General features: G+C 42.9%; 3 protein-coding genes across 12 annotated transcripts; 2 read left to right on the top strand and 1 right to left on the bottom strand.

The window, feature by feature from the left end:
• Positions 1–1,446: 1,446 nt before the first annotated feature.
• Positions 1,447–5,123, top strand: LIPT1 (lipoyltransferase 1). Of its 2 annotated transcripts, XM_042805947.1 has the most exons (3): positions 1,447–1,661; positions 2,169–3,539; positions 4,199–5,123. In XM_042805947.1, exon 2 carries the CDS (start codon positions 2,402–2,404, stop codon positions 3,521–3,523), a length of 1,122 nt encoding a protein of 373 aa, XP_042661881.1. In that variant the 5' UTR covers positions 1,447–1,661; positions 2,169–2,401; the 3' UTR covers positions 3,524–3,539; positions 4,199–5,123. The 2 variants fall into 2 exon arrangements, with proteins under 2 accessions (XP_042661881.1, XP_042661880.1); XM_042805946.1 differs by having other exon boundaries at positions 1,449–1,661; positions 2,169–5,123.
• Positions 4,743–8,875, bottom strand: MITD1 (microtubule interacting and trafficking domain containing 1). Of its 5 annotated transcripts, none has more exons than XM_033004942.2 (7): positions 8,795–8,875; positions 8,153–8,254; positions 7,913–8,049; positions 7,748–7,834; positions 6,963–7,078; positions 6,568–6,628; positions 4,743–6,480 (listed from the first exon to the last, which is right to left on the bottom strand). In XM_033004942.2, the coding sequence occupies exons 2-7, from the start codon at positions 8,199–8,201 to the stop codon at positions 6,385–6,387; spliced, it is 546 nt and encodes a 181-aa protein (XP_032860833.1). In that variant the 5' UTR covers positions 8,202–8,254; positions 8,795–8,875; the 3' UTR covers positions 4,743–6,384. The 5 variants fall into 5 exon arrangements, with proteins under 5 accessions (XP_032860833.1, XP_032860834.2, XP_042661882.1 ...); XM_033004943.2 differs by lacking the exon at positions 8,795–8,875 and adding an exon at positions 8,466–8,675; XM_042805948.1 differs by lacking the exon at positions 8,795–8,875 and adding an exon at positions 8,511–8,675.
• MRPL30 (mitochondrial ribosomal protein L30) lies at positions 8,870–12,308 on the top strand. 5 transcript variants are annotated; one of them, XM_033004946.2, is made up of 5 exons: positions 8,870–8,972; positions 9,292–9,372; positions 10,992–11,138; positions 11,971–12,044; positions 12,133–12,308. In XM_033004946.2, exons 1-5 carry the CDS (start codon positions 8,922–8,924, stop codon positions 12,263–12,265), a joined length of 486 nt encoding a protein of 161 aa, XP_032860837.1. In that variant the 5' UTR covers positions 8,870–8,921; the 3' UTR covers positions 12,266–12,308. The 5 variants fall into 5 exon arrangements, with proteins under 5 accessions (XP_032860837.1, XP_032860838.1, XP_032860835.1 ...); XM_033004947.2 differs by having other exon boundaries at positions 8,905–8,942; XM_033004944.2 differs by having other exon boundaries at positions 8,912–9,017.
• The last annotated feature ends 235 nt before the right edge of the window (positions 12,309–12,543 follow it).

Genomic DNA, 12,543 nt, shown 5'->3' with positions numbered 1-12,543 from the left:
TGGACAAAGTTCACCTTATGCATCACAGAATAGTTCACCTCAGTGAAAAGTTATCACCAGTCTAATTTAGCAACAAGTTATGCCCATTTCAAACTGCTTAAAACAATTCCCAACTTTTTTCCTTTTTTTTAATGTGACACTACGTGCCAAGCGCACACATCACATCAGGCTCCTTTTAATCTGTTTCTCACTAATCACCACCAGCACACATGCAGTGATGGTTTCTTACTTCTTGCTTGCCCTACTACACCCACACATTCATTCTGAGAGTTTGGTAAGGAACTGTCATGCTCTTAATGATCCAGTTCTTCAGGAGGAAGCAACCCCAAGCTTACATCTTTAATTTCAGAAGTCTTCACCCTCATCCATCTTCTTTTCTCCTTCACCTTTTAGATAATATAGCTGTCCTAGTACTGGTTCTTCAGATAGACAGTAAAGGCAATAGAGGCCCCATCATAAACAGTTTTCTTTATTGGTAAAGCAAATGCATGAATACCCAATTACATACCCACAGCCAAACTCCTTCCTTAAGTAATTTCACTGTTTCATCTGAATAAGGATACCAATTTGGTGTTTTCTTCCCAAGCCACCTATTCCTAGAATTAGGAAGAATAAAAATACTTCCCTGTAACTGTTCAAGAGGAATAGCCTATGTGACAACCTGCTGTACCAACCTTTTTCTTTACAATTCCTTCATGTCTTGGGACTCCAATATTAAGGCGGAATGAAAGATAAAAACATGCAATGTATCCTTTATGAATACACATACACCAGCAAGAGATAATAGAGCACATATCTGCCCATATAGAAACTACTGTGGACAAAAACTTCAACTACTACCATTGAACGCTGTTGCACAGTGTAAGCTTAAATACAGACAATAGATCTTGAAGAAGAGTTATAGCTAAGGTCTGGCAGACTTTAAGGAGGGGCTTAAATCAGTGCACATCAGACGACAATCTGCTGCATGCAATACATCTTTAATTACATTGTCTTTGATCACTTCCAGCTTGTTAATGAATTACGCTATCAACGTTTCTGTATCTTCACGAATACCATGGATAGTTTCTATGTATTTCACAAGTCTCTCCACTTTGCTGTTAACATGTTCAGTCACCCTCTGAACTCATGCAAGCTTCTAGCACCCCGTGGCCAAGAGCTGCACAGCTGGGGCTCGCACCAAGCATCGTCCGTTTTATCCGTTGCGCATCCCTCCCTCCTTGGCATGAACCAACAATTCGCCGTTAGCGCGTGGGCAGAGGCAGCTGAAGATCAACACCGACCTACTTCCTTTAATACCACTTACCATTTTACAAACTCGCCACAGGAGGCTTGGTGTTGTGAGTTGGGGGGGGGTGTTTGTTGTTTTTTTTGTGTGTGTGTGTGTGGGGGGGGGGGGGGGGGGGGGGGTGTTGGTTTGTTTGTTTTGGGTTTGGGTTTTTTTTACCAAGCTGAAGATTCTTACCCGCACAGCAGCTGACCATTATGCACCTCACCTGCACCCGCGCTGCCACCCGCCCGCCGCTCTCACCCCCCCGCGCCGCGGCCTTTCCGCCCTCCCGCCCCGCCCCACCCTCCCCCAGGGACGCCGGGACCGCCCGCCCCCGGGCCCCTCTGACCTCGGGAACCGGAAAGCGCCGACGGGCCCGCGCCTCACCGCCGTGAGTACCGACCCACGCGCGCATCGCCTCGGTGTAGCCGCGCGGGGGAGGGACGGGGCCTGTTGCCGGGCGGGCTGCCGTCACGGCGAGGGGTGGCCGCCGAGGGGAGCTGCGGGGGATGGGGGAACGCCTGTGCTAAGAGCGAAATGGCGGCCGGGGCGGCGGCGGGTGGCGCCGTCTCCGGTAACTGCGGGGCTTTGCTTCGCCTCTCCCCAGGGCGCTGCGCCTGGCTGGCTAGGCACTGGCTCAACAAGCTCATTGAATTTTTGCGCCTTTTTTTTTTTTTCTTAGCAGATGAATAAAAAGAAAAAAAAAACCACAACAAAACAACAAACAACAACAACAAAAAAAAAAAAAAAACCAAACAAAAAAAAAAAACGAACAAAACTAATTGGACTGCTCAAATTAGGTTTAGCGAAATACATAAAGTAAAATTCCATTAGAAGGATGGTACTGAGTGAGGGGAAACCACACAGTTTAATTCCATTTTTTCCTTTGGTCTTTTAGCCACCAAAGACTGCAAGGAGAAGCTACTTTGACAACCCCATCTTTTATGTTAAGCACACATCAGGGTTTGAAAAGAAGAAACACGCCTTGTAACTCATCAACTCAGGAGGATTGCTACTTTGGGAAGAGGATGACTCCATCATGACTGCCACTAGCATTTCAATTCTGTCACAATAGCAGGTTGCTTTACCAGATTAAGCGTTCCATCCATCTACTGTCCAGTTGTTAAAAATATGGTACTCCAGTCATCATTAAAGAACTGCCTTCAGCTATCTTGCATCCTCAGGACTGCAAAAGCTGGCTTCAGAAGGACAACTAGTGGGGGCCTCATTATCCAGTCTGTTTCTAATGATGTTTACCAAAATCTAGCTGTGGAAGACTGGATCCATGACCACATGGATTTAGAGAACCAGCAGATCCTTTTCCTTTGGAGAAATTCCCCTGCTGTGGTAATAGGGAGACATCAGAATCCCTGGCAGGAATGCAACCTCAGGCTACTGAGGCAAAAAAATATAAAACTAGCCAGGAGAAGAAGTGGAGGAGGAACAGTTTACCATGACTTAGGCAATATAAATTTGTCTTTCTTTACAACCAGAAGAAAATACGAACGAATGGAAAACCTGAAACTGGTTGTGAAAGCACTGAAGGCCTTGTGCCCCCAGTTAGATGTGCATGTCACTGAGAGATACAACATCTTGCTAGACAGGCAATACAAAATCTCAGGTACTGCTGCAAAGCTGGGAAGTAGAACTGCTTATCACCACTGTACCTTACTCTGTAATGCAGATAAGTTTGTTTTATCTTCTGTGCTAAAGAGTCCTTATAAAGGGATAAAAAGCAATGCAACTCCTAGTGTGCCTGCCTCAGTGAAAAATCTCTTTGAAGAGGATCCTAGTTTAACTTATGAGATTCTCCTGGATGCCATTGCTGAAGAATATGCTACACAACACCAAATAGATCATCATATCACCTTAATAAATCCAGCTGATGAGACTCTGCTTCCTGGAATTAGTAATAAAACTGAAGAACTACAAACCTGGGAATGGGTGTATGGAAAGACACCAAAGTTCAGCATTAGCACTTGTTTTAACATAGTCTATAAAGATTCTGCTCTTGACATTAAAGTAGATATGGACATAAAGCATGGAAGGATTGAAGTCTGTAACATTGATCTGCCAGAGCAGTGGCTGCCACCAGCCCTGTGCAGTGAACTGATGAAGAGCCTTACCGGCAGTAAGTTTTGCCCGAATGAAACCAGTGCACTAGCAACAGCGTTGCTGAGAGTGTGTCCACAAGATGATGAGTTGCACAGCAGGTGGAATCTGCTATGTGAGAATATGATAATGTTAATGTGACGTGCATTTCGAAAATGTAAGTTAAACTTCTGCTTTTTTATTTAATTTATTGAGAACAAAATTAAAGCATTATTTTCTACAAGTTGAATTATTCTCTTATTAGTCATTCAGACTGTTTAATCTTGTACTTTTGCTTCATGTTACCTATGCGCAATTAGATTTAACAGTACCTGCATCCACAGTTTCCAAACTGTAGGATGTAAGCCACTGCAGTAGGCTGCAGCCCTGTGTCACTCCATGCTGACATCCATCATCGTTGCTTAAAACAGGGAAAATGGTGGCAGCTTCCCAAACCAGCTCTGAGGCAGAGAAGGTACAAATGGCAGACAGAGATGAGATGGGGTAGGTGGAAAACTGCCGCTGTGCTGCCATATCGGATCCCCCCACCTGCATGCCATTCCTTGCAGATAGTAGCTCAAAGGCCAGGTCTCAGCCCCTGAGCTGTGTGGAGAGGGATGTCCCCCCAGTTTCTGGTTGCACTTCCTGCCTTGAAGAGTGCTGGTGACTGTCTCTCTGCCTTCACTGTACCAAGCATGGTAGTAAAATAAACTGACTACATGAGTGACAGCATAGAACAGGCCCCGGAGTCAGTAAAATGACTGTGGAAACCGTACTCTTAGATTCCTCTTGATTTTTTTTTTTTTTCCATTCATTGATGCCTATTCCTCTTCATAGATGGTGCTCCTGCTGACAGTGAAAGGACTTACTCAGAGATCAGGTAAAAGACTGCAGTGCATAGCCAGCTGGTATATCACTAGACTTACTTGTACACATATTGCATATCCACGAGATCTGCAAGGAAAGCTGCAGTCTTAGCTAGTGAATTATAGTCTAATTAGAAAACAGAGAAAAAGTTCTAGCAATGAATAGGGAAGGGAGGGAAGACCATGCTTACCTCTTGTGGTATTTGTAGAGGACCACATCACAGAGGCTCGCTACTAGAACAGAGAGGCATATTGTATTACAAGATGCAGAAAGCATGAAGATTTTTGACTTCCACTTAAATACTATAAAATTGACCTAAAATAGTTAAGGTGGCTTTTTATTTTGCTCCTGTATTTTTGAAATTGCTGGACTAGGTTAAAAGATACAAAACTTCACATCTGGGAAGCTTACTGTATTTACAGTGAACCTTCTCCCAAAAATCTGTAAGGCATTACCCAGCTTCTTTGAATTACCCTACGTAGTGCAGAGAAGAATTCAAACAGATGACTAAAACTACAAATAATAAAAAATAACCTTTATTCCCATTAAAAAAAGGCATATATTATACACAACTGAATAAAACTGTTGACAGTGATCAGAACCCAAGTAACACAGCAGCAAGCCAGGAAGCTTCTATGGAATGTCTGGGAGGACCAACAGGTAACATACAGCTTCTGTAGCACGTATGTTACTCTTTTTGCTGATGTAACACTGAAAAGCTGAGGCACGATTATGCAAAAGGATAAAACAGGCAGACCACTGGCAAATTGTCACCCAGAAAACAAGGCAAACACCAGCTGTTTCTTACTGATAGCTGTGGAATAGATTTGTTGTATTAGAGACAAGACTAAGAATAGCAGCATTAGATGATAGAAGGTGAAAGAAGAATAAAGAATGAAATGAGATAATAGAATATACCAGCCATCAGGAAGAAGAAACATAGGAGAAAAATTTCTAGCAATGTACATGCTACTAGAATATGGAGGCATACTTTATTACAAGATGCAGAAAATGTAAGTCACCTATCAGTCCTGAGGCTGAAAAGATTTTGATCGGACCTGCAAAAGAGGTTCATGTCAGAATATACAACTTTGCTGGATTCTTGCCGACAATGGTCAAGAACTTTCAAACTAGGAGAAAAAGCAGCTGCATCTCAGGTGATACCTTCCCCTTTCCAGAAGATGAAGGGAAGACAAGAAAAGACTCTGCCTTTTTTCCAATTAGCATATTTGTTGGAATCATTATTAACAAGAAAGTTTCAGGGTATCCCACTTCTGAAAGAATTTAAAAATAATTTTTTTTTTTTTTTTTAGGGCACTATCTTAGTAGCAGGGAAATAGCTTACTGCAGTTCAGACTGGTATAACTAGCTGTAATGACATTAAACTGGCAAGTCAGGGAAAAAGATTGGGAGAGGATCATACCACCTTTCCATGCTGGACATAAAGGATGGAAATCAGGTATATGACCATACATTACAGAATAAAAGAACATACAGGATTGACATGGAAAAGAACAGAGTTGTTTGCATCCCTTCCAGCAAAAAAATTCATCAAGCAGAGACATGCAAGACAACCCTAAAATGTCTGTACATTGAACACTACAATGCTTGTGCTCAAGGAGGTTGGAAAACTGAATGTTAGATCTGGGTTTACTAGTAAAGTCTGTGAAATTAGGTATTATGGGATTGAGTAAAACACAGCAGAACAGTAGTCATGACTAGAATACAGGAATTAAAGGAAATAAATATGGCTGCTTATAAAAGAGGACATGAAGCAGCCCAGCTTCCAATGTTTATCAAGTGGTCAATTAAAGATATAAAGAAATAAATTTGCCCAAGACAAAATTAATAGTGAAAATAGAAATGACAGTAAAGAGGCCTCTGAGAGACAGTATTGAGGGTCTGTTAAGAAATCAAGATCAAATATAGATATGGACTGTATTAATTAATATTATTAGAGAAGTACAGTGGTGGAATTGTACAGTTGTGTTTTCTCAGAAGTCTCAACTATTCTTAAATCTATGGATTATAAAAGCTGTGTGGACTAAGTACTTAGAAGAATTGCTTCTGAGGGTGTACAGCTGGACTCAAGCAGCATCTTCTAGTCTTAGATTTTTATGCTTATAAAACCACTCATTAAAAGCAGTCATATCTGATCACATTTTCTTTGTATGTTTAGTATGAAAGATGTCCACTGTTGTTTCATGACAAGGTCGCAAGTCAAAGTCACAGTATCCAATGCTGAAACGACCCTGCAGAAATTAACAGAATTGACATGGTGAGCATAGAATGAGCTCTTCTACAGTATAAATTAATTGAAGAGATCAAAACATTCTTGCCTGTGGTTTCTTAAAATAATCAAGACCCCTTCCAATCTTAATCATCCATCCATTGTTGAATCTGTTTTAAAAATGAACAAATGTGAAAACCATGAGTATGTCGAATAAAAAAAAAATAATTATATCCACAGGATGCACAAGCTCCTTGTTTCAATCACAGTTATTTCCCAGTGTCACCAATACCTGTATGAACCATGGAAGACACTGTTCTGTACAGCGACATATACTATTATGTTCACAGAACACATGAAACTGCTGAGGGCTAATTTTACTGAGTGAGGGCCACTGCCTTCCACTTTGTTAACCACATCTGTAATCACAAATTGTCTCAAAAGTTAGGCTAAAGTGGTTTGATTTCAAATAACTGGCATTCACTTATTTTTTATATCACCCACCTAATTTCTCGATCATGTATTGAAGATGAAAATTCAAAATTCAGTGTTACTCCATAATTCCTCAATGATTTTTGTATTTCTTCCAAGCCATTTATCTGTTGACTCCTCCCACTGCCCTGTTAAAAGTAAAAATAACGCAGCAAGGGGTTTTTTTACCATATATATACATATTCTACTTTTGGTCACTTCTTCTTAAACTCACCAACAAAATCTTTTTAGTAATAAGTTAAACCCAACAAAAGTCACTTAGATGAAGGTAGACTGCATTTCTGAAGACCAGATAAAAAGCAGACAGATTACAAGTACCCTTGCTAAAGGATATGGAGGAAAAGATCACTCTAGGCCCCTTGAAACTAGGTATGTGTTAATATTTGAGCTAAAATAAATGCAGTGACAGTTTGAGAGGGTTTACCTCATCAAAGCCTCTAAAATGACAACTATATACAGCTGTTGGAAGAGGTGGGAAAAAAAATGTTATTTCAACAGATGTTTTTGTTTTTATGACATTTTCCACAGCGAAGCTTTCACAAAAATATCTTTTCCGTTTAAAGATCCTGCTTACCAGTAATTCTTTAGTTATTAGGAAACTCTGAACTTATGAAATTACTTATGTTCAACTATCATTATTTTGCTCATCTGTGTTTTCTGCTGAAGGTGTCAGAGACTCTGACTAACGAATACTATTAAGAATAAATCTATACGTAAAAATAAGCGTGTGTGGGTATTTATTTGCACATGGTGTCACATGAGCACAAGAAAACAGAACCCAAAATCTAGACACTTACTTCATCACAGGAAGTGAGGAGGTAGATTGTTTTCACTTTGCACGGCCCCTTAACTAGCATCTCGCAGAATCGCAGGAAGTTATACAACTGTAAAAGTTTTATTTAATTCAGCAACGTGGAATTTTTTTAGTAGTTACATCTGTATCACACCGAATATCTACTTGCCTGATAAACACTCCTTATGTATGGGTCCTCCACCCAGACTTCAGAAACAACCTCAGTAAGGTACTCTTGGAAAAGCTTTTCATAGCTGAAACCCGTTGCATTTTCCTCTATCCTGATTTGCTTATGGTATTTGCCCTCTGAGAAGATCATGACATAATTCCTAGGTTAACTGCCTCACCCATAAAGCGTTCACATAACAACAGTTACTTAAATGCAGAAGGGTACATCGCAGCTCCATACCTCGTTTCTCTTTTTCAGTGTTCTTTTTAATGTCTTCAGCCCTGGTCATGTACTCGGATATTTTCTGCCGGTAACGGTGCTTTTTTGCCTCATCTTTCGTGGCTGCGAAGCAAAAGCACACTGGCCAGTTCCCCTCGAAGCGGGGGAAGCGCGGGCAGCTGAGCCCTGCCCGGTCCCCCCCGAGTTCCCGGGGAGAGACCACCAGCTTTCCCCTCCCTCTCCCCGTGAGGCGACGGGGGACCGGCTCGTGTCTTCTCAAAACCACCCCCGGATGGCGGCCTCCGACAAGCCCGGGGGGTGTTTAACAACTAACCGCCGCTACAGCTGTGGTAAACGGCCGTCGCCCCTCGCTCGGTACCTTTCACCACCTGCAGCAGGAGGTCGATGCCCTCCTGGTAGCACACCAGTGACTCCTGGAACCGAGACGCCAGATCCAGCTCCACCGCCCGCTTCACCGCTTCCGCCCCGGCCCGCTCCAGCGCGGCGGTGCCATCGCCCCCCACCCGCGACATGAGCGCCGCAGCGGGGACCAGCACCGGGCAGCCCACGCCTCCGTCAGCGCCGGGAGCCGGCGGGGGGGGGGGGGGTGGACAGACAGAAGGACGGACAGACAGGGGACGCCGCGCATGCACGCCACCTCACCCGCCACCAAGGGAGCAGAAACTGAAGCGGAGGAGAGAAGGCGGACTGTGCCTCACCCTCCTCCTTCCGCCGGCGCGGAACCGAAGTGCTGTGGAGTTGGTGCCCCGCCGGAAGTTTCCGAACCGGAATGGCGGCCGCGGCGGGCAGGGGAGGTTTGGGGCATGTCGCCGCTTGGAAGGTGGTGGCCCGGGCTGGGGTTTGGTTCGGGAGTGACGCAGCTCTGGTGCTGGCGCTTCTCCGCTGAGGGGGTCGGTGTCACGGGTGGTGCGAGGGGCCCGCTGGGTGCCTCCCGTGAGGGGAGAGCGCGGCCCTGGGAAAGGCGGGGGAACCTGTGGGCGCCCGGTGCCGGCACAGTCGGTTCTTCGACCACTGAGAGGTGTAAATAAGCGCGGGATGTGTTCTCACCCGCTCCGAGTTGGGGTGGCGGTGTAGTCTGTTTGCGAGTATGAAGAGCTGTGAGGAAAGTCTCGGTGAGTGATGGCCTGCTCCCTTCACAGGTGCTGGGCAAGAGGACGGAGAGGATGGCATCAGCAGTGTGGGTTCGTTGTCTCTTTACCAGGTCGAGAATTCCAGACTCGGTATGTGCTTCGGTAGCTAAGAAACTGGAAGAATAAGTATTAGCCTACTTAATTCTGTGCTTCCTGTGGCATGACAGATTTCTAGAGACTATGGGATGATGAGCAGGTTCGCGATGCGGTGGGTGAAGAGCTGGCTGATGGGCAGAGCCTAAAGGGTTGTAAGGAGTGAGGCCATAGCTGGCTGGCGACTGGTCACCAGCAGTGTTCCTCCGGGCTCAATTCTAGGGTCAGTGCTGTTCAGTATCCAGTGGCCTGGATGCAGGAGCTGAATGCACCATTAACAAGTTTGCTGATGATACCAAACTGGGAGGTGCTGTTGACTCTCTTGAGGGACAAGAGTCCTTGCAGAGGGATCTAGATAGTTTGGAGCATTGGACAATCGTCAGTGGCATGAAATATAACAAGAAAAAATGTCAGGTTCTGCACTTGGGACAGAGTAATGCTGGGAACAAGTATAAATGGAGAGCAGAGTGTCTGGATAGCAGCCCAGCAGAAAGGGATCTGGGGGTGCTGGTCGGTAGCTGGCTCAGTGTGAGCCAGCAGTGAGCCCTAGCAGCCAAGGGAACAAACAACACCCTGGGGTGCGTCAAACACAGCATAACCAGCCAGGCAAAAGAGGGGATTGTTCTGCTCTATTCAGCACTGGGGTGGCCTCACCCTGCGTGCTGTGTGCAGTTCTGGGCCCCACAATTTCAGAAGGATGTTAAAGGTCCTTGAGCACATCCAGAGGACGGCAACCAAGCCAGTGAAAGGACTGGAAGACATGCCCTGTGAGGAGCAGATAAGGACTTTGATCTTGTCTAGTTTAGAGAAAAGGAGGCTGAGGGGTGACCTCATTGTTCTCTGCAGCTCCCTGAGGGGAAATGGAGAGTGAGGTGCTGAGCTCTTCTCCCTGGGATCCAGGGACAGGATGTGTGAGAAAGGTTCAAAGCTGTACCAGAGGAGGTTCAGACTGGACTTTTGGAAGCATTTCTTTACTGAGAGGGTTGTCAAACCCTGGAACAGGCTTCCTAGAGAGGTAGTTGGTGCCCCAAACTTGTCAGTGTTTAAGAGGCATTTGGACAATGCCCTTAATAACATGCTTTAACATTTGTTCAGCCCTGAAGTGATCAGGCAGTTGGACTAGATGATCCTTATGGGTCCCTTCCATTAAATATATAAGTAAAACTAAAGAGATGGGAAGTTGGACTTATATTGTACATTTTTACATCGTACATTTTTTTATCTTATCTTTTTGCAAGTTACCATCTAGTGTCAGCTGACTCTTTTCCTTAAAATCATTAAAGTCAGGGGCAAAACTTAACATTCTAAGGCTAAGCAGACATTCTTCAGTGTGAATGTGAATTAAGTGCTGTGCTGGTATAGTGTTGTCCGCATATTTCTATGCAGTTGTACAGCCAAACTCAAAAGGGCAAACCATTATAAAAATATGTTTGACTTAATGTTATAACAGGTAAATTTGAGGTCAGTTGCTAGTGCTTTGACCTTCTGAAAAGAAAGATAGTTAAACATGTAAAAATTTTCACTAAGGTTTAAGTATGTTTTAGAGATTTATTTTGTTAACTGTAATAATTCAGAGAAGAAAAAAACCCTCTGGTTTTGTGAATTTCTTATTCTAGGTATTTCAACCACGGCCTGGAGATCATGAAAAGTATGGAGGTGACCCTGAGCAGCCCCACAAAATCCACATCATTACTAGAATAAAATGTGTAGTTGGTCGCCCATATTGGGAAAAGAAGATAATACATGATCTTGGGCTGGATAAAGTAAGATTGTTGTTCTTTATTGTGTACATCAGAAATGTAGAAACATACGGTAGAATTAAGGTGGTGGTTTTTTTTAAGGACCTCAGTTTTGCAGTCACGAAACTCAGATTGCTTTACAGCTGCTATAAGTGTAGTTGAGAAATCAATGATGTGTTATCAAGAGCTGAGAGGAACATTAATAGTAAATGCCCCTTTAGTGGGAACTCAGAATATCACTGTATGGTATTGCTATGCATGCCTGAGGAGAACCTCACCTTGAGAATGCTGCTAAAATAATAAAAATAGATTTGTAAATTAATTTAATTCAGTTTTCTCTGTGGCTTATATTATTCAGATATTGCAGGTAGGGAAATAAGACTAATTTTTTAATGAGAAGGCTTCCAAATCCAAAAGGGATGATAATTTTTCCAGCGGACTCTTAAGAGTTTGTGTCAAAGATGTGTTTATCTGAATTTTTTAGATCAACTACAGAGTGTAAAAACTTGTCTAGTCAGTGTTATATTACAGAGAACCAATGTTTGCTTGATCAATTTAACTGAAGCAAGCAGTCTTACCCCTAAACTACTGTATTTACATTTACAGTATTTTTAACAGGAGAAATTTTAATATATTGATAATGTAATGGGAGTAAAGCTGAATTTGTCATTTTACTGGAATCAAGAGTTTGATCAAGTTTTGATTTTGTATTTTTATGTATGTTCTTGGTGACATTTCTCTAAATCTTATATTTGCAAATACAGTTTACATTTTTACTGATAGTGTGAAAAGTTCAATGAACAGAGATTTGGGGTTTGGCAATGCATTTGTAAAACCTATTCTATCCTTTATATAGGCGCATCAGCCCATACTGCACAAAAATATCCCTTCTGTGAATTCCAAACTGAAAGTTGTTAAACATCTGATAAGGTTTGTTAACTGTTTGTTTAATTTGTAACACTTGATGTAACTCTCTTCTAGTCACAGGACTTCACTAAGCAAACTCTTTTGCCTTTAGAATACAGCCACTGAAACTACCTTATGGGTTGCCAACAGAAGAGGAAATGTCAGACACCTTTCTTACGAGCAAGGGAGAGCTTGTCATTAGACGGCATCTGAAACCCGCGGGGCAGAAAGAAATTAAACCATAAGATGTGGTGGTTGGATTTATAAAATAAATCATTTAAATCCTTACTTAAGAGTTTGTGTATTAAATGTAAGCTTAATTTTTACCCTGTCTGGTACAAATGGTGGAGGTGGCACTGATGCTTAAAGAAGGATTGCATGTGCACAAATATAAAAGTCGGTGTTGTTAATATTTGCCTGAAATATTAAATGAATGATAGTCTTTCTGCCCTCATGTTTTAATTTTGTGGCTAGATTACTGCAGTTTATGGTTAGCTATTAGAGAACTTTGTAATTAGTCAGT

Source organism: Tyto alba, unplaced genomic scaffold (genome assembly GCF_018691265.1).
Source record: "Tyto alba isolate M040663 unplaced genomic scaffold, T.alba_DEE_v4.0 Super-Scaffold_45, whole genome shotgun sequence".
In the NCBI taxonomy this organism is placed as follows: domain Eukaryota; kingdom Metazoa; phylum Chordata; class Aves; order Strigiformes; family Tytonidae; genus Tyto; species Tyto alba.
The sequence above is the reverse complement of the archived record's forward strand: the minus strand, read 5'-3'. Positions and strand labels throughout refer to the sequence as shown.

What these genes read in the sequence shown, in the direction of transcription:
- MRPL30 (XM_033004944.2), top strand. Translation starts at nt 8,922, where the DNA reads ATGGCGGCCGCGGCGGGCAGGGGAGGTTTGGGGCATGTCGCCGCTTGG. An exon ending in GGTCGAGAATTCCAGACTCG is followed by an intron (nt 9,373 to 10,991) that starts GTATGTGCTTCG and finishes TTCTTATTCTAG; the next exon opens with GTATTTCAACCACGGCCTGG. An exon ending in ATGATCTTGGGCTGGATAAA is followed by an intron (nt 11,139 to 11,970) that starts GTAAGATTGTTG and finishes TCCTTTATATAG; the next exon opens with GCGCATCAGCCCATACTGCA.
- LIPT1 (XM_042805947.1), top strand. Translation starts at nt 2,402, where the DNA reads ATGGTACTCCAGTCATCATTAAAGAACTGCCTTCAGCTATCTTGCATC.
- MITD1 (XM_033004943.2), bottom strand. Translation starts at nt 8,664, where the DNA reads ATGTCGCGGGTGGGGGGCGATGGCACCGCCGCGCTGGAGCGGGCCGGG. An exon ending in CACTGAAAAAGAGAAACGAG is followed by an intron (nt 8,050 to 8,152) that starts GTATGGAGCTGC and finishes TGATCTTCTCAG; the next exon opens with AGGGCAAATACCATAAGCAA. An exon ending in ACATAAGGAGTGTTTATCAG is followed by an intron (nt 7,835 to 7,912) that starts GCAAGTAGATAT and finishes AAACTTTTACAG; the next exon opens with TTGTATAACTTCCTGCGATT.